The following is a 19768-nucleotide window of genomic DNA, read 5'->3' as shown; positions in this document are numbered from 1 at the left end:
ATGGGCCAGCCTTGCATACTGGCCATGATGGCTCTGGACTAATCTGTGGGTCACACCTTCTGGAAGATAGAGACTCTGCATGCGGCAGAAGTACCCCCTCAGAGGAAAGGTCCTCCCTCTCACCAACACCCCCGTCGCTCCTCTCTCCACTGTCATCCAACCTAAGAAGTAGCCCGGGCCGCCCTCCCCGTGCCGCGGCCTCCCAGCTCCTGCTGCCCAGGTGCAGACACAGAGCGTCCGTCCTGCCACCTTCCCTTCCTGCCTCCCTCTCTTCCCAATTCTGTCCTGAAGAAGTTTCAGAGAACATCCTTGGCGCCCTGTTATCTGCTCTGGGAAGTCTAAAGTTCAGGGCTTGGGACAATTAAGCTCAAGGCCTCTCACCAAGCCAGAGATGAATGACCCAGGGAGCAAGTTGAGGCAGCTGAGTCAGCCTGAGTCTGTCGGGGTGGGGCCAAGGCGAGCCATCCTTGCTGGGTCAATGCCCTTGATTTCCTTAGGGTGCCCTCCCCCTGACCTTGGGAGGTATCCAGGACTCCTGGAGCACTAGACTGTCCTGTCCTGAGACTTCTACTTTGGGAGGAGGGTAGAAGAGGGACAGAACCCCGCCCGACCCTTGGGAGACATATTAGGTATCTGGGGACAGGAATGAGTGTCCCCTTGGTACCACACCAGTAACTGCTTCCTCTGGTTTTAGCTCCTTGCTAGCCCACAATCCACTCTCTTGACCCTCTCAAGGGCCCTTTTCTTATTCTCAAAACTCTTACCTGAGTCTCAGCAGAGCTCCTAACCTGGGTCCCTTTTGCCTCTCTCCACACTCTTCGTGGCTTTCTAGCCAAGCTGGCGTCAGAACCTCTCCAAGTCTGTTTCTTTACCTGTAAAATGGGAATAAAGACAGTACTGATGTCCCAAGAGCAGTTGTAGGGTTTCCACGAGATAAGGAATACGCTGCATTTTCTACAGCACTGGGGGCACCCAAAATGCTCAACAAACATTTGCTACTGCTGTTAAGCTTTCACTAGTTCATCAGTCATGTGGCCTCTTCTAAAGAGCACTCTGGGTATCGGGCCCTGTGCCAGGAACCCAGGGGTACTGTGCTTGGGCTCAATGGCTTTGAATCTACTTGGGGAGAGAAGAGAAATCACAAACAGGTAATTTGGCACAGCTTTTCAGAATCTGTCCAAATGCTCTGAAATCTCACTCAGCAACTCTGCCCTTTACATACACCTGCAGCTTTGCTACATCCTTGGCTGCTGTTGGGCAGGATAAGCCCATCATCGAGATGAGGAGGGCTGAGATTTGAGAAACCCGCATGGGCCTCGTCTGGCTTTTCCAGCTAGTTCTCCCCTCTGCATGCCAGACCCACGGTGCCAATGCCACCGGGGATTTGGCATTGACTCAGCCAGGTTCTGGGAGACCGGGTTTGAGGGCTGGTGCGACTGTAGGGAGGATAGACAACTTCATTCTACCACCACCCTAGATGATTCCTTAGAGGGGATGTAGGATGAGGGCTGGCAGGTGGCAAAGGGTGGCCAAAGGCACTTGTGGAGGGAGGAGGAAGGACCACACCTCGGGAGAGGGAGGAGTCAGGAACCAGGGAACTCAGCCAGCCAAGGGGATCAAATTCCTCTGGGGTGAACTCTGAGACAGTCTCTAGAGACCTGTGGGCAGGCGAAGTTTGAGAAAAGAGAGCCAGAGGGGAAGATCCTGCCTTTGCACCTACACGTGGCCCAGGTGTTGCTCTGACCAAGGCCAGCAGGCAGCAGGACCAGCGGGAGCCTCCCTCGGGGCCCTCACCTGCCTGCCCCTCCTTGCCCCTCAGTGCTTGCTGGGAAACCAGAGAGGGAGAGAAGACCATGGAGCCAGACAGGACTCAGATAAAGCTTGACCCCAGGTGAGTGAGGGCGGCAGGCCCAGAGCCAGGAGCCGGTTGCTAAGCAGGGGCCCCTAATACGCTGGCCGGTCCCTATCTCCTCGCCGGGGCCTCTGATTCTCAGGACACAGAATGAGGCCGACTCAGAGTGGTCTGGCTGTCCTTGAGGTCCTGCGGGCCGGAGTGTGATCCTTCAGAGCCTTGGCTTTGCATCTGAAGTGGGAAGAGGAAAGCTCCAGAGGCAGGGGTGGTGTGGGGCAGGCACAGAGCCCCGGGCAGCAGGGGACTCAACCCTGGTGCTAAGGGACCACTCTTCCTCTGGGGCCCTGCTCTTTCTGGTCAGTCCCTGAACTGCTGCCCCAGTGGAAGTGGAGAGAACGGACTGTGGACTCTTTGGGCACCAAAGCCAGGCCTGTCATAGCCTGGGTGGCACCTGCCTTACACACTAGCCTGAGCTAATTTGCTATTTCCTCAAGAATTGGGGCGTCGAGGGGAAATGTACAAACACCCTGAACTCAGGAGGCTTTGAGGGAGTGTCAAATAATTGGTGTTCCTTCCAGTACTCCCCCACGGCCCCCTGCCCATGTCCCCAAGTCCCCATATTCTGAGTGTAGGCTGGTGTCTCTACAGGTACACAGCAGATCTTCTGGAATTGCTGACAACCAATTACAGCATCCCCTCCGCCTGCTTCTCTCACGCTCCCACTGCAGCCCAGCTTCTGAGGGGTGAGTCGGGGGCCCTCCCCAGAGGGAACTGAGAGATGAGCATCCCAGCAGGAAGCCAGGACAGTGGGGTGAAGCTGAGGAGAGGTGGTCCTGAGCTGGCCAGCCTGGACAGGGTCTATCTCTCATGGTTGAGGCCTCAGAAAGAGGACCATGGCAACCTAGCCAGGGAGACAAAGCTGCGTGCTGGACCTCCCATGAATCCCAGCCTCAAGGCTCATTCACGTTGCAGACACTGGCCTGGAGCATTTTTCAAAATCCAGAGCCATCCAGAGGATTCAAGATGGTGTCCATATGATCCAAGCCCCAAAGAATCCCCTTGGGGTCTGCATATAGCCTCTTCGGGAAAGTGTCCACATCATTCTAGAGAGGTGGTCTTTTTTTTTTTAAAGATTTTATTTATTTATTCATGAGAGACACATACAGAGAGAGGCAGAGACACAGGCAGAGGGAGAAGCAGGCTCCATGCAGGGAGCCTGATGTGGGACTGGTTCCCAGGTCTCCAGGATCACGCCCTGGGCTGAAGGAGGCACTAAACCACTGAGCCACCCAGGCTGCCCTAGAGAGGTGGTCATTATGAATAATGTTCTTAAAACAGGTGAACCTGGAGGCACCTGGGTGGCTCAGTCGGTTAAACATCTGCCTTTGGCTCATGCCATGACCTCGGGGTCCTGGATGGAGCCCGGGCATCAGGCTCCCTCCTCAGCGAGGAGCCGGCTTCTCCCTCTCCCTCTGCTCCTGCCCCCTGCTCATGCTCTCTGCTTTCAAATCAATCAATCAATCAATAAAATCTTTTTAAAAAATTAGGCGAACCTGTAAAAGTATTCTGACAGTGTTGGCCAACTAGATCTTATACTGAATTGCTTCTGAAAGTGAAAAGCAGAAGATGGGACCCAGTTTATTCCCTGGCCACCTATATGACAACCAAATGACCCGAGCATCTTCACAACTGTGGCTCCCATCTAGATTTCATTTTGTTTTCCTACTGCGTGATTAAGCAACTCTTAGACGTTGATGAATGGGAGTCTATGTCTCTATGGTATCTTTTTTTTTTTATCTTTTTTTTTTTTTTAAGAATTCATTTATTTATTTGAGAGAGAGTGGGGAGCCTGATGCGGGGCTGGATCCCAGGACCCTGAGATCATGACCTGAGCCAGAGGCAGATGCTTAACTGACTGAGCCACCCAGGCATCCCCTCTACGGTATCTTTAATGTTTTTTCCCAACCTCCTTCCTGATGTTGTCACCTCAGTGAGCAAGCAGACTTTCTGAAACAGGATGTGGTCGGTCGAATCAGGAGGCAGGCACGGGCATGTGCTTGGACAACATTCAGTCTGGTTTCAGAGTGAATGACAACTGCCAGTGTCCGGAGAGGCTTTGCAGCTGTTCGAGGATTTGTGCCAGTAGGTAGCTGCTATATCCAGCTCTAGGAACCTCTTGCTTGGAGCGCAGCTTGTGGTGCAAGTGTTCCCTTGCATTAGCTGTTGTCAACCAGAAGTAAATTTGTCCCCCAAGGAATTTCTGGCAACGGCTAGAGACCGTTTCAGTTGTCACAACTAGAGGGTGCCATTGGCATCTAGTGGGGAGAGGCCCTGGATGCCGCCATGAGTACAATGGAAAGCACCCCCCTACACCCCAACCATAAGGAGTTACCTCGGCCAACGTGTCCATAGCGCTTTTTAGCCCGAGAAACCCTGCCTTACGCAGTAAACATGGATGTCACATTGCTTTGCTACAGATCGTGCAAATAGAAGCACCAGGGATGTTCAGGGCAGGGAGACCACTGTGGGTCTGATAGCATAGCGAGCTGGGGAAGCAGGGGACAACCTGGAGGCCTGTCCAGGTGAGGTGCGGCCTGATGCGCGTCTGGCAGAGGGGCTGTACTTTATCCTGTAGACGGAGGGAGCCGCTGAGGGCCCTGAGATTGGGAGCGGCCGGACGGTGCTTCGAAATATTAATCAGTAAACAGGGCGGACATCGGGAAGAAGGTCCGTGAGAGGCAGGGGTATACACTGGAGGTTGTCGCCCCAGCCTGGCAGGAGGAACAAGAGTCTGAGCCGGAACAGTGTCAGGGAAAGGGAGGGAAGGTCGGAGGACACAGGCAAGCCAAAGAAAAGGCAGGCCATCTGGGAAATAGCCAGATGGGGTGAGAGCGGGAAGGGGAGGCTGTAAGCAGCACCCTGGGGATGTGGGCTGGGCGAGGGCAGTGGCGATGCCCCTGAGAAACAGGAAAGCCAGGAAGATCTGAGGCTTTTGCCTGAGATCTGGCAAGACTAACCGCTGCACCTTAAATCAGATGCCATTTAAGGAGGAGCTATGGGGGGGGGGGGGGGGAACTCCTGAACCTGTTCCTGAAATCCCTGTGATATGATTGCAATTACAATCCCTACAGGATTTTTTAAAAAATGGACTCATCCAAACATTTCTGTGAAAGAGTGAAGTGCCAAGAAAAAGCCAAGACAGCTTTGGAAAAGTGTAAGGAGGGTACCTGGCCCACCAGGGATTAAGATTTATAATAAGACTAAGCAACAAGCAGTAAGTGCAAGGGGCCTAACAAGTAGATCAATGGAAAAGAACAGAGTGCCTGGAAATAGAGCCCACTCAGGACGCACCCTGTGAAGGGATGCCACACACACTAGAGGGCAGAACAGACACTTTTGAAGCGATCTGGACAATTTGTGCCTATGATGAATAAACCAATGTAAAAATAGCTCCAATGGCAGCTTTAATACGGGCAGCGAAAACACCTAAATGTAAAATGCAAATGTTTTTACAAAAGAAAATACAGAAAGATATCTTTATGATTGGGAGTAGAGAAAATGTCTTAAATAAAACGCAAGGAAGCACAAATGATTGTGGAGATTGACTCCGTAAGCAAACAAACTTCTATACAGTTAAAAACACTAGAAACAATGTTAAAATCCAAACCACAGACTGGGAGAAGGTATTTTCAAGTCTAACTAACAAGGGATGAGTAGACAGTGTAAGAGAAATCACCCAATGCAAAGTGTGTAAAATATGGGAACAGACTCTTCAAGCAGAAGAAACCCAAATGACCAATATATGTACAAAAAGATATTCTAGGGGCACCCGGGTGGCTCAGCGGTTGAGCGTCTGCCTTTGGCCCAGGGTGTGACTCTGGTCCCGGGATCGAGTCCCAGGTCGGGCTCCTCGCAGGGAGCCTGCTTCTCCCTCTGCCTGTGTCTCGGCCTCTCTCTGTGTCTCTCATGAACAGATAAATAGAATATTAAAAATAATACTCTATTTGGTTAGGAATTAGGGAGCCGTGCATGAAACAATATTTCACTATGGTGAATCTGAGGTGACAGTGAGGGCTCGCGGACCACTGGTGGAAGTATAAGTGGGAGAGCCACGCGGAGAGTGATCAGCTCTCTGCAGCACTAGAGTCTCATCTCCTCCAGCTCAGAAAATCTAATTTTAAGTGTCCACATAAAAGAACTCTCCCATATGTGCTAAGGAGAAACGTCCAAGAATACTTATTGAAGCATTTGTTTGTCATAATGAAAATAGTATCATTATAATGATCATAACGAATATCAGAATATAATGAAAATAATATCATGAAAACAATGTTGGGTGGAAAAAGCATTTTGCAGAATGATGCCATCTAAGCAGAATTTTTAAAGAAGGTTTTATTTATTTACTTGAGAGACAGAGAGCGGAGTGAGAGAGAGAGGGACAGAGAGCATGAGTGGAGAGAGGAGCAGAGGGGGAAGGAGAAGCAGGATCCCCGAGGAGCAGGGAGCCAGACCTGGGGCTCCATCCCAGGGCTCCACCCCAAAACCCCGGGATCCTGACCTGAGCCTCCGGCAGACTCTTAACCAATGGGGCCACCTAGGTGCCCCCATTTATGTAGATTTTGTAAAATGCCAAGCAATATAGAATGTTGAGTATGTACCTATGTTGTGAAAATTAAAACATAAGCAAAGAAGATACACACCACCTTCAGAACAGTAGTTCGCTCTGGGAGGTGAAGTAGGGAAGGGAAAATGATCCAGGAGGTATGTACGAGGGCCCTCAAATATATCTGTAATGTTTTATTTTTCTAAAAATAATTGTTGTAGCAAAATTGGCAACATTGGAACACTCTTTAAAATGGGTCACGGCGGGATGCTTGGGGGGCTCAGTGGTTGAGCGTCTGCCTCGGCTTAGGACCTGATCCCGGAGTTCCAGGATCGAGTCCTGCTGCTTTGGGCTCCCGAAGTATTGGGCTCCTGCATGGAGCCTGCTTCTCCTCCTTCTGCCTAGGTCTCTGTCTCTCAAGAGTAAAAAAAACCTTTAAAAATAAAATAAAATGGGTCATGGGCATATTCCCCCATGCTCTATTATTCTTTTTGAAATTTTTGTAACTTAAAAAATAATTAGAAATAATCATTTTTGACAGGCTGTGATGAAATGCTAGTTTAAAATGTACACAATTTTATAGTATAATTGCAGTAATACAATAGGTATGCCCTTTAACCAGGGTGGTTTTTTTTTTAAGTTACTTTTTATTGAACAAATACTACATGCCAAGTGCTGTGCTAAGAGGTTAATGAGAAGATGAATAACCTGTCCAAGGTCAACAGCAAACAGCAAGTGGGACTTTAATTTGAACTCAGGCGTCTCTGACTCCAGAGCCTATGCCCTTCACTCCCATGAGGACAAATGTGCAAAAATGAAAATAACTTTTGGTTAGGAACTGGCTGGAATTATGGGTGATAATCTTTCAAAATTGTAATGTTCTAATATTGTTTTCATTGTTTTAAAAAAAGTAATCTTTGCTATTTCTGACACAGTGGGAAATTTGCTAGTTGCTGAAGGTGTAATTGAATTCAAAATGGTCAGTTAGACAAGCATTTCCCAAAGTGTATCCCTCGGGATACTAACCTCAAGTAGTGCTTCATGAACACAGCATCAGTTTTGTAAAAGCTGTATTCTATAACTTCCACTAGGAAATTACAGTGTAAATCAGATTAAAAACTTGAGCATGGGAAGAAACAGGTTTAATTTTGTGTAAGGAACTTCCAAAAATCCTCTGGCCATAGGATACTTTTGTCCCATAAAATCTGTTAAGATGCAGAAAAAATAAGGTAGGGGACAATCTTCAAAGAAGATAAATGAGCTTCATGGAGAATAGCATCAGGCTATGGATGCTAAGAAACTTCTCCCTTTCTTAGCCTTCCTGCTGTGGCAGTGGATATTATGTCCTGTAGATACTATAAAGAAGAGAATTTAGAGTGGCACAGCCAGCAGTTACAAGAGGCTGCAAAACCATGTCTGTACTGAACAGTCACATATGCCCCCACCCCAGCTTCGTAAACTTAAACAACTTCTTAGGGTTGCATTTGATTGTTTATATCACTCCACATTTCCTCCCATAGCTATGTGAACACACACCAAGGGCTAGTGTGTCAAACACTTAAGAAGATGGGCTCCTGCATTCAAGCCCAGTCCCATGACTTCCAGACTGAATGACATGGGCAAAGTGCTCAACTCTCTAAGCCTAGTTTCCTGGAAAAGCCTATGAAATGGAGATGACAATAGGAATTCTCCTTTTTTTTTTTTGACAGATCAACAGTTTTTTTTATTCCTCCTCCTCCTCCTCCTCCTCCTCCTCCTCCTCCTCCTCCTCCTCCTCTTCCTCTTTGTCTTCTTTATCCTCTTCCACCTTTTTCCGGGCAACTTTTGTGGGACCTTTTGCACCATCAAACTTCCCTTTAGACTTATAGTCAGCGACATCCTTCTCATACTTCTCCTTCAGCTTGGCTGCCTCGTTGTAAGGCTGCTTCTCGCTGTCACTTAAGTTATTCCACATGTCACTTAAGTTATTCCACATCTCCCGAGCTTCTTCGCCACATCTCCAATGGAGATTCCAGGGTTTGTCGATTTGCTCTTGGGGCGGAATTCCGAGCAGAAGAGGAAAAATCCAGATGGTGGTCTTTTGGGGGCATTAGGGTCCTTCTTCTTGCCTCCCTTAGCGGGTCCATAATCCTTCATTTCCCGATCATAGTGCACTTTATCTGCCTTGGCCATTTCATCAAATTTCAACTTCTCCTTTCCAGACATTGTCTTCCACCTCTCAGAGCACTTCTTGGAAAATTCAGCAAAATTGACAGGAACCTCCAGGTTTTTTCTTCTTATGTTTCTTCTTAAGTGTGAGGTTTATGTTTTTGGTTTATTTGGTTTTGGGGGCATAGGATTATATGTCCAATTGTTCCAGGACCATTTGTTGAAAAGACTTTGTTTTCCACTGAATTTCTTTTTATATCTTTGTCAAGAATCAATGAGCCAGATTGGTACGGGTCAATGTCTGGACTTTCTCTTCTCTTCCATTGATCTGTGAGTCTCTCCCTTTACCAATACCACATCATCAAAGTTACTGTAGCTTGTATCCATCTTAAAAATCTATTAGTGCGATTCCTCTAACTTTATTCTTCCTTTTCAAAATTATTTTAACTTTTCTACCAATTCTGCCTCTCCATATAAGATTTAGAATGAGCTAATATATACACAAGTGTTGTTGGGATTTTCATTAGAATTCCATTAAATCTATAAAGTTTAAGGAGAATCACGTATGATAGTGAGTCTTCTAAACCCTAAATGTGACTTGTCTCTCCATTTATTTACATCTGTGGCTTCTGTCATCAGCATTTCGTAGTCTAAGTATACAGATCCTGGACAAATTTTGTTGGATTTATAGCTAAGTATTTATTTTCTTGGAACTATTGTAAGTGGTATTGTTTTTCTAATTTTGGTTCCCAGTTGTTCCTTGCTGGTCTACAGAAATACAATTGATTTTTGTGTGTTTAAAAAAAAATTTCTTTCATTCAACAAATGGCCACCATTGCTGTTCCAGGCACTTGGCGGTGGAACAGAGAACAAACAAGATTGACAAAGTCCCTGCCTTCCTGGAGTTTACTGGAAGGGGAGGACTAGGGCTGAGCAGCAGAAAATAGGCACCTAAATAAATATATAACTAAACTCAGTGTTGGGGGCGGATGGGGGGCAGTGTCCTACTGGGTGCTCAGGGAAGGATGGCTGAGCAGGGGCATGTGAGCAGAGAGCTTGATGAGCAGAAGCCAGCCACTGGGAGCCCAGGGAGAAAAGCTGAATGGGCAGAAACCAAGTATCATCAAGTTCTGGGGGTGGCACAGCTTACGCGTTTATTGGAGGCTGAAGGAGTGGTAGGGAAATCCTCAACCTCAATAAACAGGGAAGAGCTGAGCTGCCGCCTTTGAGATTGAGGAGCACAGGGCGTGGGAGAGGATGAGGGATCAGCCCAGGAGACCAAGGGTCAGAGCCCAGGAGGGGGACTCTGGTTCTGGCAGTGGAGGGGGGTCTATGGCCATACCACCCTGAACGCGCCCAATCTCACCTGGCAGTGGAGGGGGGCAGCTTTTCAAAGAGGAGGGAGCAGTCAAGACAGTGAAGACTGAGAAAGTCTCTGGCCTTGAATGGCTTTGGAACCGCTCTCCGTTTACTCCTGGCTCTCCCTGAGCTGGTGAGGACAAGGGTCAAGCAGGGGTGGGCAAGTCCCTTCAGAAGAGGATGATTCAGCCTTCCCACAACAGACAGTGGTTTTTAGAAATCTGCTGAACTGGGACACCTGGGTGGCTCAGCTGGTTGACTGTAGGACTCTTGATTTTGCCTCAGGGCTGTGATCTCTGTCGTGAGATTGAGCCTCCACTCTCAGTGGAGGGCGGAGCACCCTCTGCCACTCCCCACCTAGTGCTCTCTCTCTCTCTCTCTCTCAAATAAGTAAATGTATCTTTAAAAAAAATCTACTGAATTAATTTGGGTTTCTGCCTATCTGGACTTACCTTTTGTGTGTATTTTTTTAACTAAATATTTTTATTGTAAAAATAATTCAGGTACAGTAAATCTGAAAATCCAGAAAAGTAGACAAAGGAAAAAACTATATTCCCATCACTCAGAGAGAGGCACTGCAAATATCTTGATGGTATTTCTTTTTTTTTTTTTTTGCTTTTACTTAACATTAGTCGAAATCATACCATACCTCCAATTTTATGTCCTGATTTTGCTTTTTTTAATTTTAAAGATTTTATTTATTTATTCATGAGGGAGAGAGAGAGAGAGAGAGGCAGAGACACAGGCAGAGGGAGAAGCAGGCTCCGTGCAGGGAGCACGACTGGGACTCCAGGATCCCAGGTCTCCAGGATCACGCCTGGGCAGAAGGTGGCGCTAAGCCGCTGAGCCACCCAGGCTGCTCTCAATGTTCTTTTTTATCTGCCAAAGAATATCCAGTTAACCCAGAACCCTTTCTTGAAAAAAAATCTTTTTTTCCCATAAATTGTAGGAGAATTTTGACATAAGTCAGATGACTATATATGTGTGGGTCTATTAATATTTTTTTTGTTTTTTGAGTGCTAATAAGTTTTTTAAAAATATTACACATTTGTCACAAAGATTTTGAAGTAGCATCTCTGAGGGTAGGATCTGGACACCTAGTTTTTAACAACTGCTCCCTGATTAGTGAGGAATCTGCTTCTCCCTTTACCTCTCACACTGCTTGTCCTCTCTCTCACTCTCTCTCAAATAAATAAAATCTTTAAAAAAAAACCCAACTAGGGATCCCTCGGTGGCGCAGCGGTTTAGCGCCTGCCTTTGGCCCAGGGCGTGATCCTGGAGACCCAGGATCGAATCCCACATCGGGCTCCTGGTGCATGGAGCCAGCTTCTCCCTCTGCCTGTGTCTCTGCCTCTCTCCCTCTCTCTCTCTCTGTGACTATCATAAATAAATAAAAATAAAAAAAAAACCCAACTATTCAAATGATTGCAATAAACACTAAAAAAAGTTACTGGACCACATTTAATGTAAGACTAATTATAAGGCCAACGCGAGTCAAAAGTCCTTGGAATCTTTACTTGTATCCATTTCTCTTTTGTTAAAATCCCTTCCTAATGTCCCAGTTTCATGACATAATTTTTGTAATCAAATTTAAACAGCTCTAAAGTATACCATTAATTACATTCTGCTTTAATTATAATGTTAATTGGTCCACATCTGCTAGCATGACACCTTTCACTGGGAAGTAGTAAAGTTAAGTATGCACTGCCAACCTCTTAATTCAAAAAAATTTTTTTAAAGATTTTATTTATTTATTTCTGAGAATACACAGAGAGGAGAGAGAGAAGCAGAGACCCAGGCAGAGGGAGAAGCAGGCGCCATGCAAGGAGCCTGACATGGGACTCCATCCCGGGTCTCCAGGATCAGGCCCTGGGCCGAAGGCGACGCTAAACTGCTTGAGCCACCCAGGCTGCCCCTTAATTCAAAATTTTTGCTAATGAAGTGAAAGCTTGTTGGGTGTCTATCTCCTGGTTGAGGTAAGCCTTACCATGCCTAGAATTAGTCTCTCATCCATGCAGAAGAATGACTACTTTTCAGCTCCATGTTGGATACCCTAAGTCTAAGAGAATGCCATTCTTCTGCATGGGTGGGAGCCTAGACCAGATAATTCTAGATACAGCAAAGCAATTTAGATCCAAATGAAGAAGCCCACATCTGCTGTCCCTCAGTCCTGGACTTTAGCTCAGGAAAGTCTGCCCTTTCTTTCCACTTTAGCACTGGGCCCTGAGGAAATTGCCCTGACCGTCATTATGACTTTGTTCACCCTGGGCTCGGTCGTCATCTTCCTGGAGGATGCTGTCTACCTATACAAGAATACCCGTTGCCCCATCAAGAGGAGGACTCTGCTCTGGGGCAGCTCTGCACCCACGGTAAGGGCCTTGTAGCTGCCCTTTGGGAGGAACTCAACAAGACAGAGGAACCATTTTGAGAATTTCTCTAAACTCAGCAATTCAAGTTGGCAAAGGGTTGCCTGCTTCTACCCTCTTAGAATGGGGAGTTGTAATGTGATTTCCATTTGCAGTCAGGACCCTTTACTTGGAAGGCCAACGGGCAGTGGGACAGGGAGCTTGAATTCGTAGAGCCAAGAGACAGCTGGAGAAGCTGCTCAGCCACCAGCAGCCCCACTCACTACTTTCCACCACAGTATTACTGTTAAAAGCAGGCTTCTTTCCTGGACAGGAAAGCAGTGTTCCTCAGAGGGGAAAGAGGGAAAGATTTTTTTTCCTCCATGGGGACATATTCAGCTCTCCCCTTACATAGTAGATCTTTTTAACTCACTCTCACAGACATTATATAGGTCTCTGGCTTGCTCCCAGGCCATAAGACTGGATTTCGTTTCCTCCGTGGTAAGGTCTGCGTGTGTGTCTGGGGTAGAGAATGGAGCCTGTGAGGTCCTTTTTTTTTTTTTTTTTTTTTTTTTTTTAGCAGAGGACACTCAAGTCCTCAGAGATGCTCTAGTAACATGCGATGTTGAAATGGAAAGGTTGGATCTTGACTCACTCCCTCCTAAAAATGAACTTACCTACACTACTCCAGGGATAGAGGATGAGATAGTCTTCAGAAGAGTGCGTGACTTGGAATGCCTGGGTGGCTCAGCAGTTGAGCATCTGCCTTCAGCTCAGAGCGTGATCCTGGAGTCCCAGGATCCAGTCCTGCATCGGGCTCCCTGCGAGGAGACTGCTTCTCCCTCTGCCTGTATCTGTCATGAATAAATAAGTAAAATAAAAATCTTAAAAAAAAAAAAGAGCACCTGACTTGAGGTGACCTGCTGTCTCTAATCCTAGATATAGAAGGAACTGACCACTGAATATTTTTTTTTTTTTTTTAGGATTTTATTTGGGGCACCTGGGTGGCTCAGTGGTTGAGTGTCTTCCTTTGCTCGGGTCCTGGGATCAAGTCCTGCATCAGGGTCCCTATAGGGAGCCTGCTTCTCCCTCTGCCTGCATCTCTGCCTCTCTCTCTCTCTCTCTGTGTGTGTGTGTGTCTCTCATGAATAAATAAACAAAATATTTCTTATTTATTCATGAGGGACACACAAGAGACAGAGACATGGGCAGAGGGAGAAGCAGGACCCCGGGGATCACCTTCTGAGCCGAAGGCAGATGCTCAATCACTGAGCCACCCAGGTGCTCCCTGAACACTGAATTAAAAATAAATAAATAAAAACAAACCCAAAACTTAAAAAAATTAGTTGATTTATTTTTCCAGCTGACCACTTTTAAGTAATGATGCCTTACGTGTTCAGGTTTTGCCTCCTTGAGCCCTTGCCACAAAAGGTTTGAGAGGGTGAGCACAGAGGCTCCCTTCTCACCACAACCAGCTTCTTGCTTCTCTCCAAGTAGGTGGTGTCTGTGTTCTGCTGTTTTGGTCTCTGGATCCCTCGTTCCCTCATGCTCGTGGAAATGGCCATAACCTCGTGAGTGTCCTGCCCCGCCCCCAGCTCTGAGCTGGGTACCCTTTTGCTCTGCATTCACCCAGGACTCCAGAGTCCATCTCTTCTTTTATCCCAGATCCCTTCCACAAATCCCTGCAACCACTGGGATGGAAACCTGCTAATCAGGTTCAACTTCTTGAACTTCTGGTGCTGTTCATCCCGTCAACCATTTTGCTCCTATGGGCCCCAATTCCCCTCTCTCTCAGCCCCTGGACCCTGTCCTCTCTCCCTCTTGCTGGGTCACATGGTCTGAATGCGTGAGCCCTACTGTGACCCCCTCAGTGAGCACCCCCTCTGTTGCACCCTTTCCAGTCTCTTGGTCTGTGGTGTCCTCTCAGCTGGCTGCCACCTCCCACTCTGTGAGGCCACCTCTGCTCCCACTCCAGGTTTTACTCGGTATGCTTTTACTTGATGATGATGGCCATGGTGGAAGGCTTTGGTGGGAAGGAGGCAGTACTGAGGACTCTGAAGGACACTCCGATGATGATCCACACAGGTCCCTGCTGCTGCTGTTGCCCCTGCTGCCCTCCACTCATGCTCACCAGGTAAGGTGGGAGGGAGAGGCTCCCTCAAAGAACAGGTTGGCCTCTACCTGCACTCTCCCAAGAGCCTCTCCGGCCCCCTCAGCCCTGCTTCAAGCCTCTTGGGATCAGGCTTGTATGGAACAAAGCTGGTGATGAAAGGGTGGGCATCCCATAGCCAACATCCATGCACTGGGCACCCGTCCAGGGGTGAGGAGGGTAGAGGGAGGAAAGAGAACTCCAATTTCCATCATTTAAGCTCACTGCTGCCTACAAACTTTAGCTACATGGAGTAAAGTGGACTTTGGTCTACATACTTGTCCCTGCTGCCCATTTTGGTTGATGAGGCTGGGGTCAACATTCTGATAGTTCCTGCTCAAAAGGCAGAATTCTGGTCTGGGGCTGAGGGGGAGGCAAGACGAGGGTTCCCAGTGTTTTCCACATTCCGGCTTCTTCCTATATCCCCATCCATTTAGCCATTTCGTTATCTATTATGGCAGCCAAGCCTCAGCTCAAGGAGCCCAGGTGAGGGAGGTGGAAGGTGTTCTTGAGGTGGGCAGTTTGTGGGTTCATGTTTCTAACTCTCCTTTTCCTTCAGGAAAAAGCTTCAACTGCTGATGTTAGGCCCATTCCAGTATGCCTTCTTCAAGATAACACTGAGCCTGGTGGGCCTGTTTCTCATCCCCGATGGCATCTATGACCCAGCAGATGTAAGCCAGGAGCAAGGGGCAGCAAAGTTCCAGACTCACTTAGTACCTCTGAGCTCTGGAAGGAAGAGCCAGAGCCAACATCCCCTGCAATGGGGCCCCATAGACAGGGGAGGCCCCGCAATGTGTGGTTGTGGAAAAGTAGAGGCTTGGAGACTCTGGTGGGGGAGAAGAGTGTGGAAAAGGCCAAGGCTTTGGGGCTTTTTTTTATTACCTTTCCCACTGTGGAAGAGGAGAAATAGGAGGAGGAGAAAAGGCTTGCCTCCCTCACGGACTACTTTCTGATCTGCCACCAGATTTCGGAGGGGAGCACAGCTCTGTGGATCAACACTGTGCTTGGTGTGTCCACCCTGTTGGCTCTCTGGGCCCTGGCCATCATTTTCCGTCAAGCCAAGATGCACCTGGGCGAGCAGAATATGGGAGCCAAATTTGCCCTCTTTCAGGTAATTATACCCTGAGAGGGAAAAGATGGGTAATTTTAGAGCTACGAACAATTAGGGTTAGGAGGTGAGACTAATAAAGACCAAAAGTGGGTCTGGGAATCTTAAGCCCAGGTTTTCTATGAGATTTAGAAAATGTCGCCTGTTCCTTCCCAGTTTTTGTTTTTCTATGCTGTAGTAGTTTCTTGGTGCTGCCCTCACAAAGTATCACAAACTGGGTGATTTAAAACAACAGAAATGTATTGTCTCACAGTTTTGGAGGCTAGGCGTCCAAAATCAAGGTGTCCACCAGGCCATGCTCCCTCTGAAACGATAGGGGAGATTTCTTCCTTGCCTCTTCCTGACTTCCAGCGGTTTGCCAGGAATCCCTGGCTGGCAGCTGCATCACTGATTTTGCCTCCATCACGACATGGCATGTGTCTTGTGTCTCTTTCTATCTTCTTATAAGGACAACAGTATATCAGAATAAAGATCCACTCTCCTCCAGCATGACGTCACCTTAACTAATGACACCTAATTATGTGGTTTCCAAATATGATCACATTATGTACTTAGGTACCGGGGGTTAGGACTTCAACATACCATTTCAGGGGACCCACTTCAACTCATAAAATGTGTCTTATCGACCTTAAATTCTTCTACCTTTCCTTTTCTTTTTTCTACCCAGTACTTCCTAAAGCTCTATAACTCATCATAGTTATGAACTACCCACACCACACGTTAGGGACTTTTCATACCTTACATCTAAATTTTCACAATAATCTTAGGAGTCATTATTATTTCTATGCCTTGCTCAAGGTACGTAGGTATGGGGCTAGAATTTAAACCTCCACCTGTCTGACTCCCAAATCCGCATTCCTTCTTATCACATTGCCTCTTCACCTGCACACCTCTTCTGAAAGTTCTCTACAAGGCATGTTTGTTCACTTTTGACACTTTCCATTCTCTAAGGCCAGAGAACTTTCACCAAGTGTGATGCCTTCTGGCCCAATCTTGTTTTCCTTCTCTCTCTATTCTTTCTGTTCCTTTGCTAGGCCCTTCTATTCCCATGGCCTAGTGACTGCGCTATAGTCAACAGTGTGATTTCACATAAATTCTCATTTGATCTATGCAGATGCCTCTGAAATGTGGATTTCTGGGGAAATAGTAGGTAGAATTGAAGAAGAGAGAGGCCAGAAGAGCCTAAATGAGACAGGGACTGAAAGGGCAGAAAGGACTGGGCCCCAGAAGCTCTTAGGGTCACGCCACAAGGTCAAAGCTCGGTGACTGCCGAGCCTGCCAGTGACTATCATGGGGAAGCCTGCACATGCTGAGTCTGCCTTGAAGAGGCTGATGCTTCAGAAAAGTGCACTCAGCGAGGGCAACTACTAAGACAAATGGTGTTGCTGGAGCCTCTGGACAGATTCTTTTTCTTATTGTATTAAAATACACGTAACATTAAAATATACATAAAATTTACCATTTTAACTTTTAAGTGTACATTTCAGTGGCATTAACTGCATTCACATTGTTGTTCAATCACCACCACCACCAACTTCCAGAATTTTTTTGCCTTCTACACAGAAACTCTGTACCCATTGAACATTAATTCCCCTTCCCCCTTCGGCCTAACCCTTGGCACGGTAGAGATTTTTCAAAGAGCACCTTCATGGCCAATTGCCCATCATTCGAGGAGCAGGGATCTCAGGTCCTTGAGCCAGATGGAAAGTCTTCTCTAACCATCTACCTTTTCACCCATTGAGTGACTATTAGTAGCCATGGCTGAGATAGGGAAATAAACATGGATCCCTGATTAGTCATTATTTCTTGTCACCAATTCTCATAAAATATTGGGTAGAGGACAAGACTGCAATTTGCCTACAGATTAAAACTCCACAAAATTTTACTCAAGTGAGTTTCAGCCCTCTGTAAGTACACAGACTGAAAGTCCAGCAGAATGGATTGTGGAGAGATAAGCACAGCAGAGGGGCAGCTGGCCCCAGTGTCACTGGTACTGGGCCAATCCTGCCCTTGTTTCTCTTCTGTTCTGCAGACACTCCTCATCCTGACTGCTCTGCAGCCATCCATCTTCTCAGTCTTGGCCAGCAGCGGGCAGATTGCTTGTTCACCTCCCTTTTCTTCTAAAATCAGGTCTCAAGGTGAGCATGTGACTTCCTCTCATTCCAGAATGAGAGAAGGGAGGGTCAGGGAAGAGATGACCTTAGAATAGAAGCTGGGCAAGCCTCGTTTCTGCTCAGAATACTCAGAAAGGGAAATCCTAGTGAGGTTATAAGAAACAGTGACTTCTCTGACCACACAGAGGAGACCAGCAATCCCATAGCTTGAGGCCAGTCCTCATGCGCAACCCAGGAACCATCCTCAGCTTCTGGGAGAGTAATGGGTAGGGTCTGAAAGCAGAAAGTTATACTGATTGGGGTGCCTGGGTGGCTCAGTTGGTTAAGTGCATCTGACTCATGACTTCAGGGTTGTGGGATCAAGCTCCATGTTGGGCTCCACACAAGCATGGAACCCACTTGGGGTTCTCTCTCTCTCTCCATCTGTCCCCCCACTCACTTTCTCTCTCTCTAAAAAAAAGGTCACGCTGATAAAACACACCAAAAAATGGGGCTTAATGCTAGCCTCAGACTGCAGAAGTTAAAGCCAAGTTCTGGTTCTGGCTCTACCATTAATCTGCTATGTTACTTATGAAAGCTTAATATCTCTAGGCTTGGTTTGAGGACAAATTGGAGAAAGTGTTGCTCAACTCATATGCCAGGGCTACTAGTGGGATACCATCTATACAATTTAGCATAATTCATATCATATTTCATTGCATGCTACAGTGATGAACTGCCACCTGCTCGTATTGGAGACTTTTCTAATGACTGTGCTTACACGTGTGTACTACCGAAGGAAAGACAGTAAGGTTGGATATGAGCCTTTCTCTTCCTCAGACCTGGATTTGACCTCAAAGTCCAAGATGGATGGTTTGGACATTGAAAGAGACTCTACACATTAAATGGGCACAGGATTTCCTCACTGTCCCTCAACCTTGACCAAATGGAGATGAATTCATTTTCAGCACCAGCTGGCAGATTACATTTGACTAAAGGGGCAAAGGAGAATTATGGAATAGGAATTCCATAATAATAGGCAATTATTTTGGATCTTGCCTGGAGAAGTTATTTTAAGTTTTATTATAAACAGGATAGAGTTTAAAATTCTATAATTGCATACATTGCCTCTGTGGGTGATACTATTAGCCTTTGATGCTTATATATTGAAAAGTCACTCTGAATTTTCCCAAAGCCAACAAAGGGGAGAAAGTATACAGTAGTTTGTCTGTTATAAGAACAGGAACAGAAGTCAACCAGGCAAACCTCTGTTTATTGTAGCATTATTTACAATAACCAAGACACAGAAGCTACCTAAGTGTCTATCAATAGATGAACAGATAAGGAAATGTGGTATGTGTGTGTATGTGTGTATATATATATATGTATATATATATGTGTATATATATATAATGGAATATTACATAGTCATGAAAAATGATGAGATTGTGCCATTTGAGACAACGTGGATAGACCTGGGGGGATATTATACTAAGTGAAATGAGTCAGCCTGAGATAGACAAATACTATGATGCCACTCATAAATGGAATCTAATAGAAAATGAGTAAACAAACAAAAAGCAGAATCAGAACTCTAAATACAGAGAGTTGATGGTTGCCAGAAGGGAGGGGGTAGGGAGCTGGGCAAAATGGGTGAAGAGGAGTAGGAGATTCAGGCCTCCAGCTGTGGAATGAATTAGTCATAAGAATAGAGTATAAGGAATACAGTCAATGAGGGGCACCTGGGTGGCTCAGTCAGTTTAACATCTGACTCTTGAGTTTGGCTCAGGTCACAATCTCAGGGTCATGAGACAGAGCCCTACATCGGGCTCCATGCTAAGTGCAAAGTCTGCTTAACACTACTCCCTCTCCCTACGCATATATGCATATTCCCTCTCTCTCAAATAAATAAAATCCTAAAAAAAAAAAAGGACTATAGTGTATTATATTGTAATAGCAGTGCAATGGGACAGTTGGTAGCTATACTTGTGGTGAACATAGCACAACGTATAAACTTGTCAAATCACTAAGTTGTACTCCAGAAACTAATGTAAATAGTGTGTCAACTAAAAAAATCCAAAAAAACAAAAAGCCAACTTAACCAGGTAAAA

The 19768-nt window shown here is 46.5% G+C and overlaps 1 protein-coding gene and 1 pseudogene across 1 annotated transcript; one reads left to right on the top strand and one right to left on the bottom strand.

The window, feature by feature from the left end:
- Nucleotides 1-1853: 1853 nt before the first annotated feature.
- SLC51A (solute carrier family 51 subunit alpha) lies at nt 1854-18660 on the top strand. Its single transcript, XM_055316252.1, has 9 exons — nt 1854-1891; nt 2501-2595; nt 12177-12331; nt 13805-13878; nt 14283-14441; nt 15016-15127; nt 15421-15567; nt 17597-17702; nt 18387-18660. The coding sequence occupies exons 1-9, from the start codon at nt 1854-1856 to the stop codon at nt 18560-18562; spliced, it is 1062 nt and encodes a 353-aa protein (XP_055172227.1). The 3' UTR covers nt 18563-18660.
- Nucleotides 8179-12046, bottom strand: LOC129503991 (high mobility group protein B3-like; annotated as a pseudogene).
- Nucleotides 18661-19768: the final 1108 nt, after the last annotated feature.

Source organism: Nyctereutes procyonoides, unplaced genomic scaffold (genome assembly GCF_905146905.1).
Source record: "Nyctereutes procyonoides isolate TBG_1078 unplaced genomic scaffold, NYPRO_anot_genome, whole genome shotgun sequence".
In the NCBI taxonomy this organism is placed as follows: domain Eukaryota; kingdom Metazoa; phylum Chordata; class Mammalia; order Carnivora; family Canidae; genus Nyctereutes; species Nyctereutes procyonoides.
The sequence above is the reverse complement of the archived record's forward strand: the minus strand, read 5'-3'. Positions and strand labels throughout refer to the sequence as shown.

What these genes read in the sequence shown, in the direction of transcription:
- SLC51A (XM_055316252.1), top strand. Translation starts at nt 1,854, where the DNA reads ATGGAGCCAGACAGGACTCAGATAAAGCTTGACCCCAG. An exon ending in CCTCCACTCATGCTCACCAG is followed by an intron (nt 14,442 to 15,015) that starts GTAAGGTGGGAG and finishes CTTTTCCTTCAG; the next exon opens with GAAAAAGCTTCAACTGCTGA. An exon ending in CCAAATTTGCCCTCTTTCAG is followed by an intron (nt 15,568 to 17,596) that starts GTAATTATACCC and finishes TCTGTTCTGCAG; the next exon opens with ACACTCCTCATCCTGACTGC.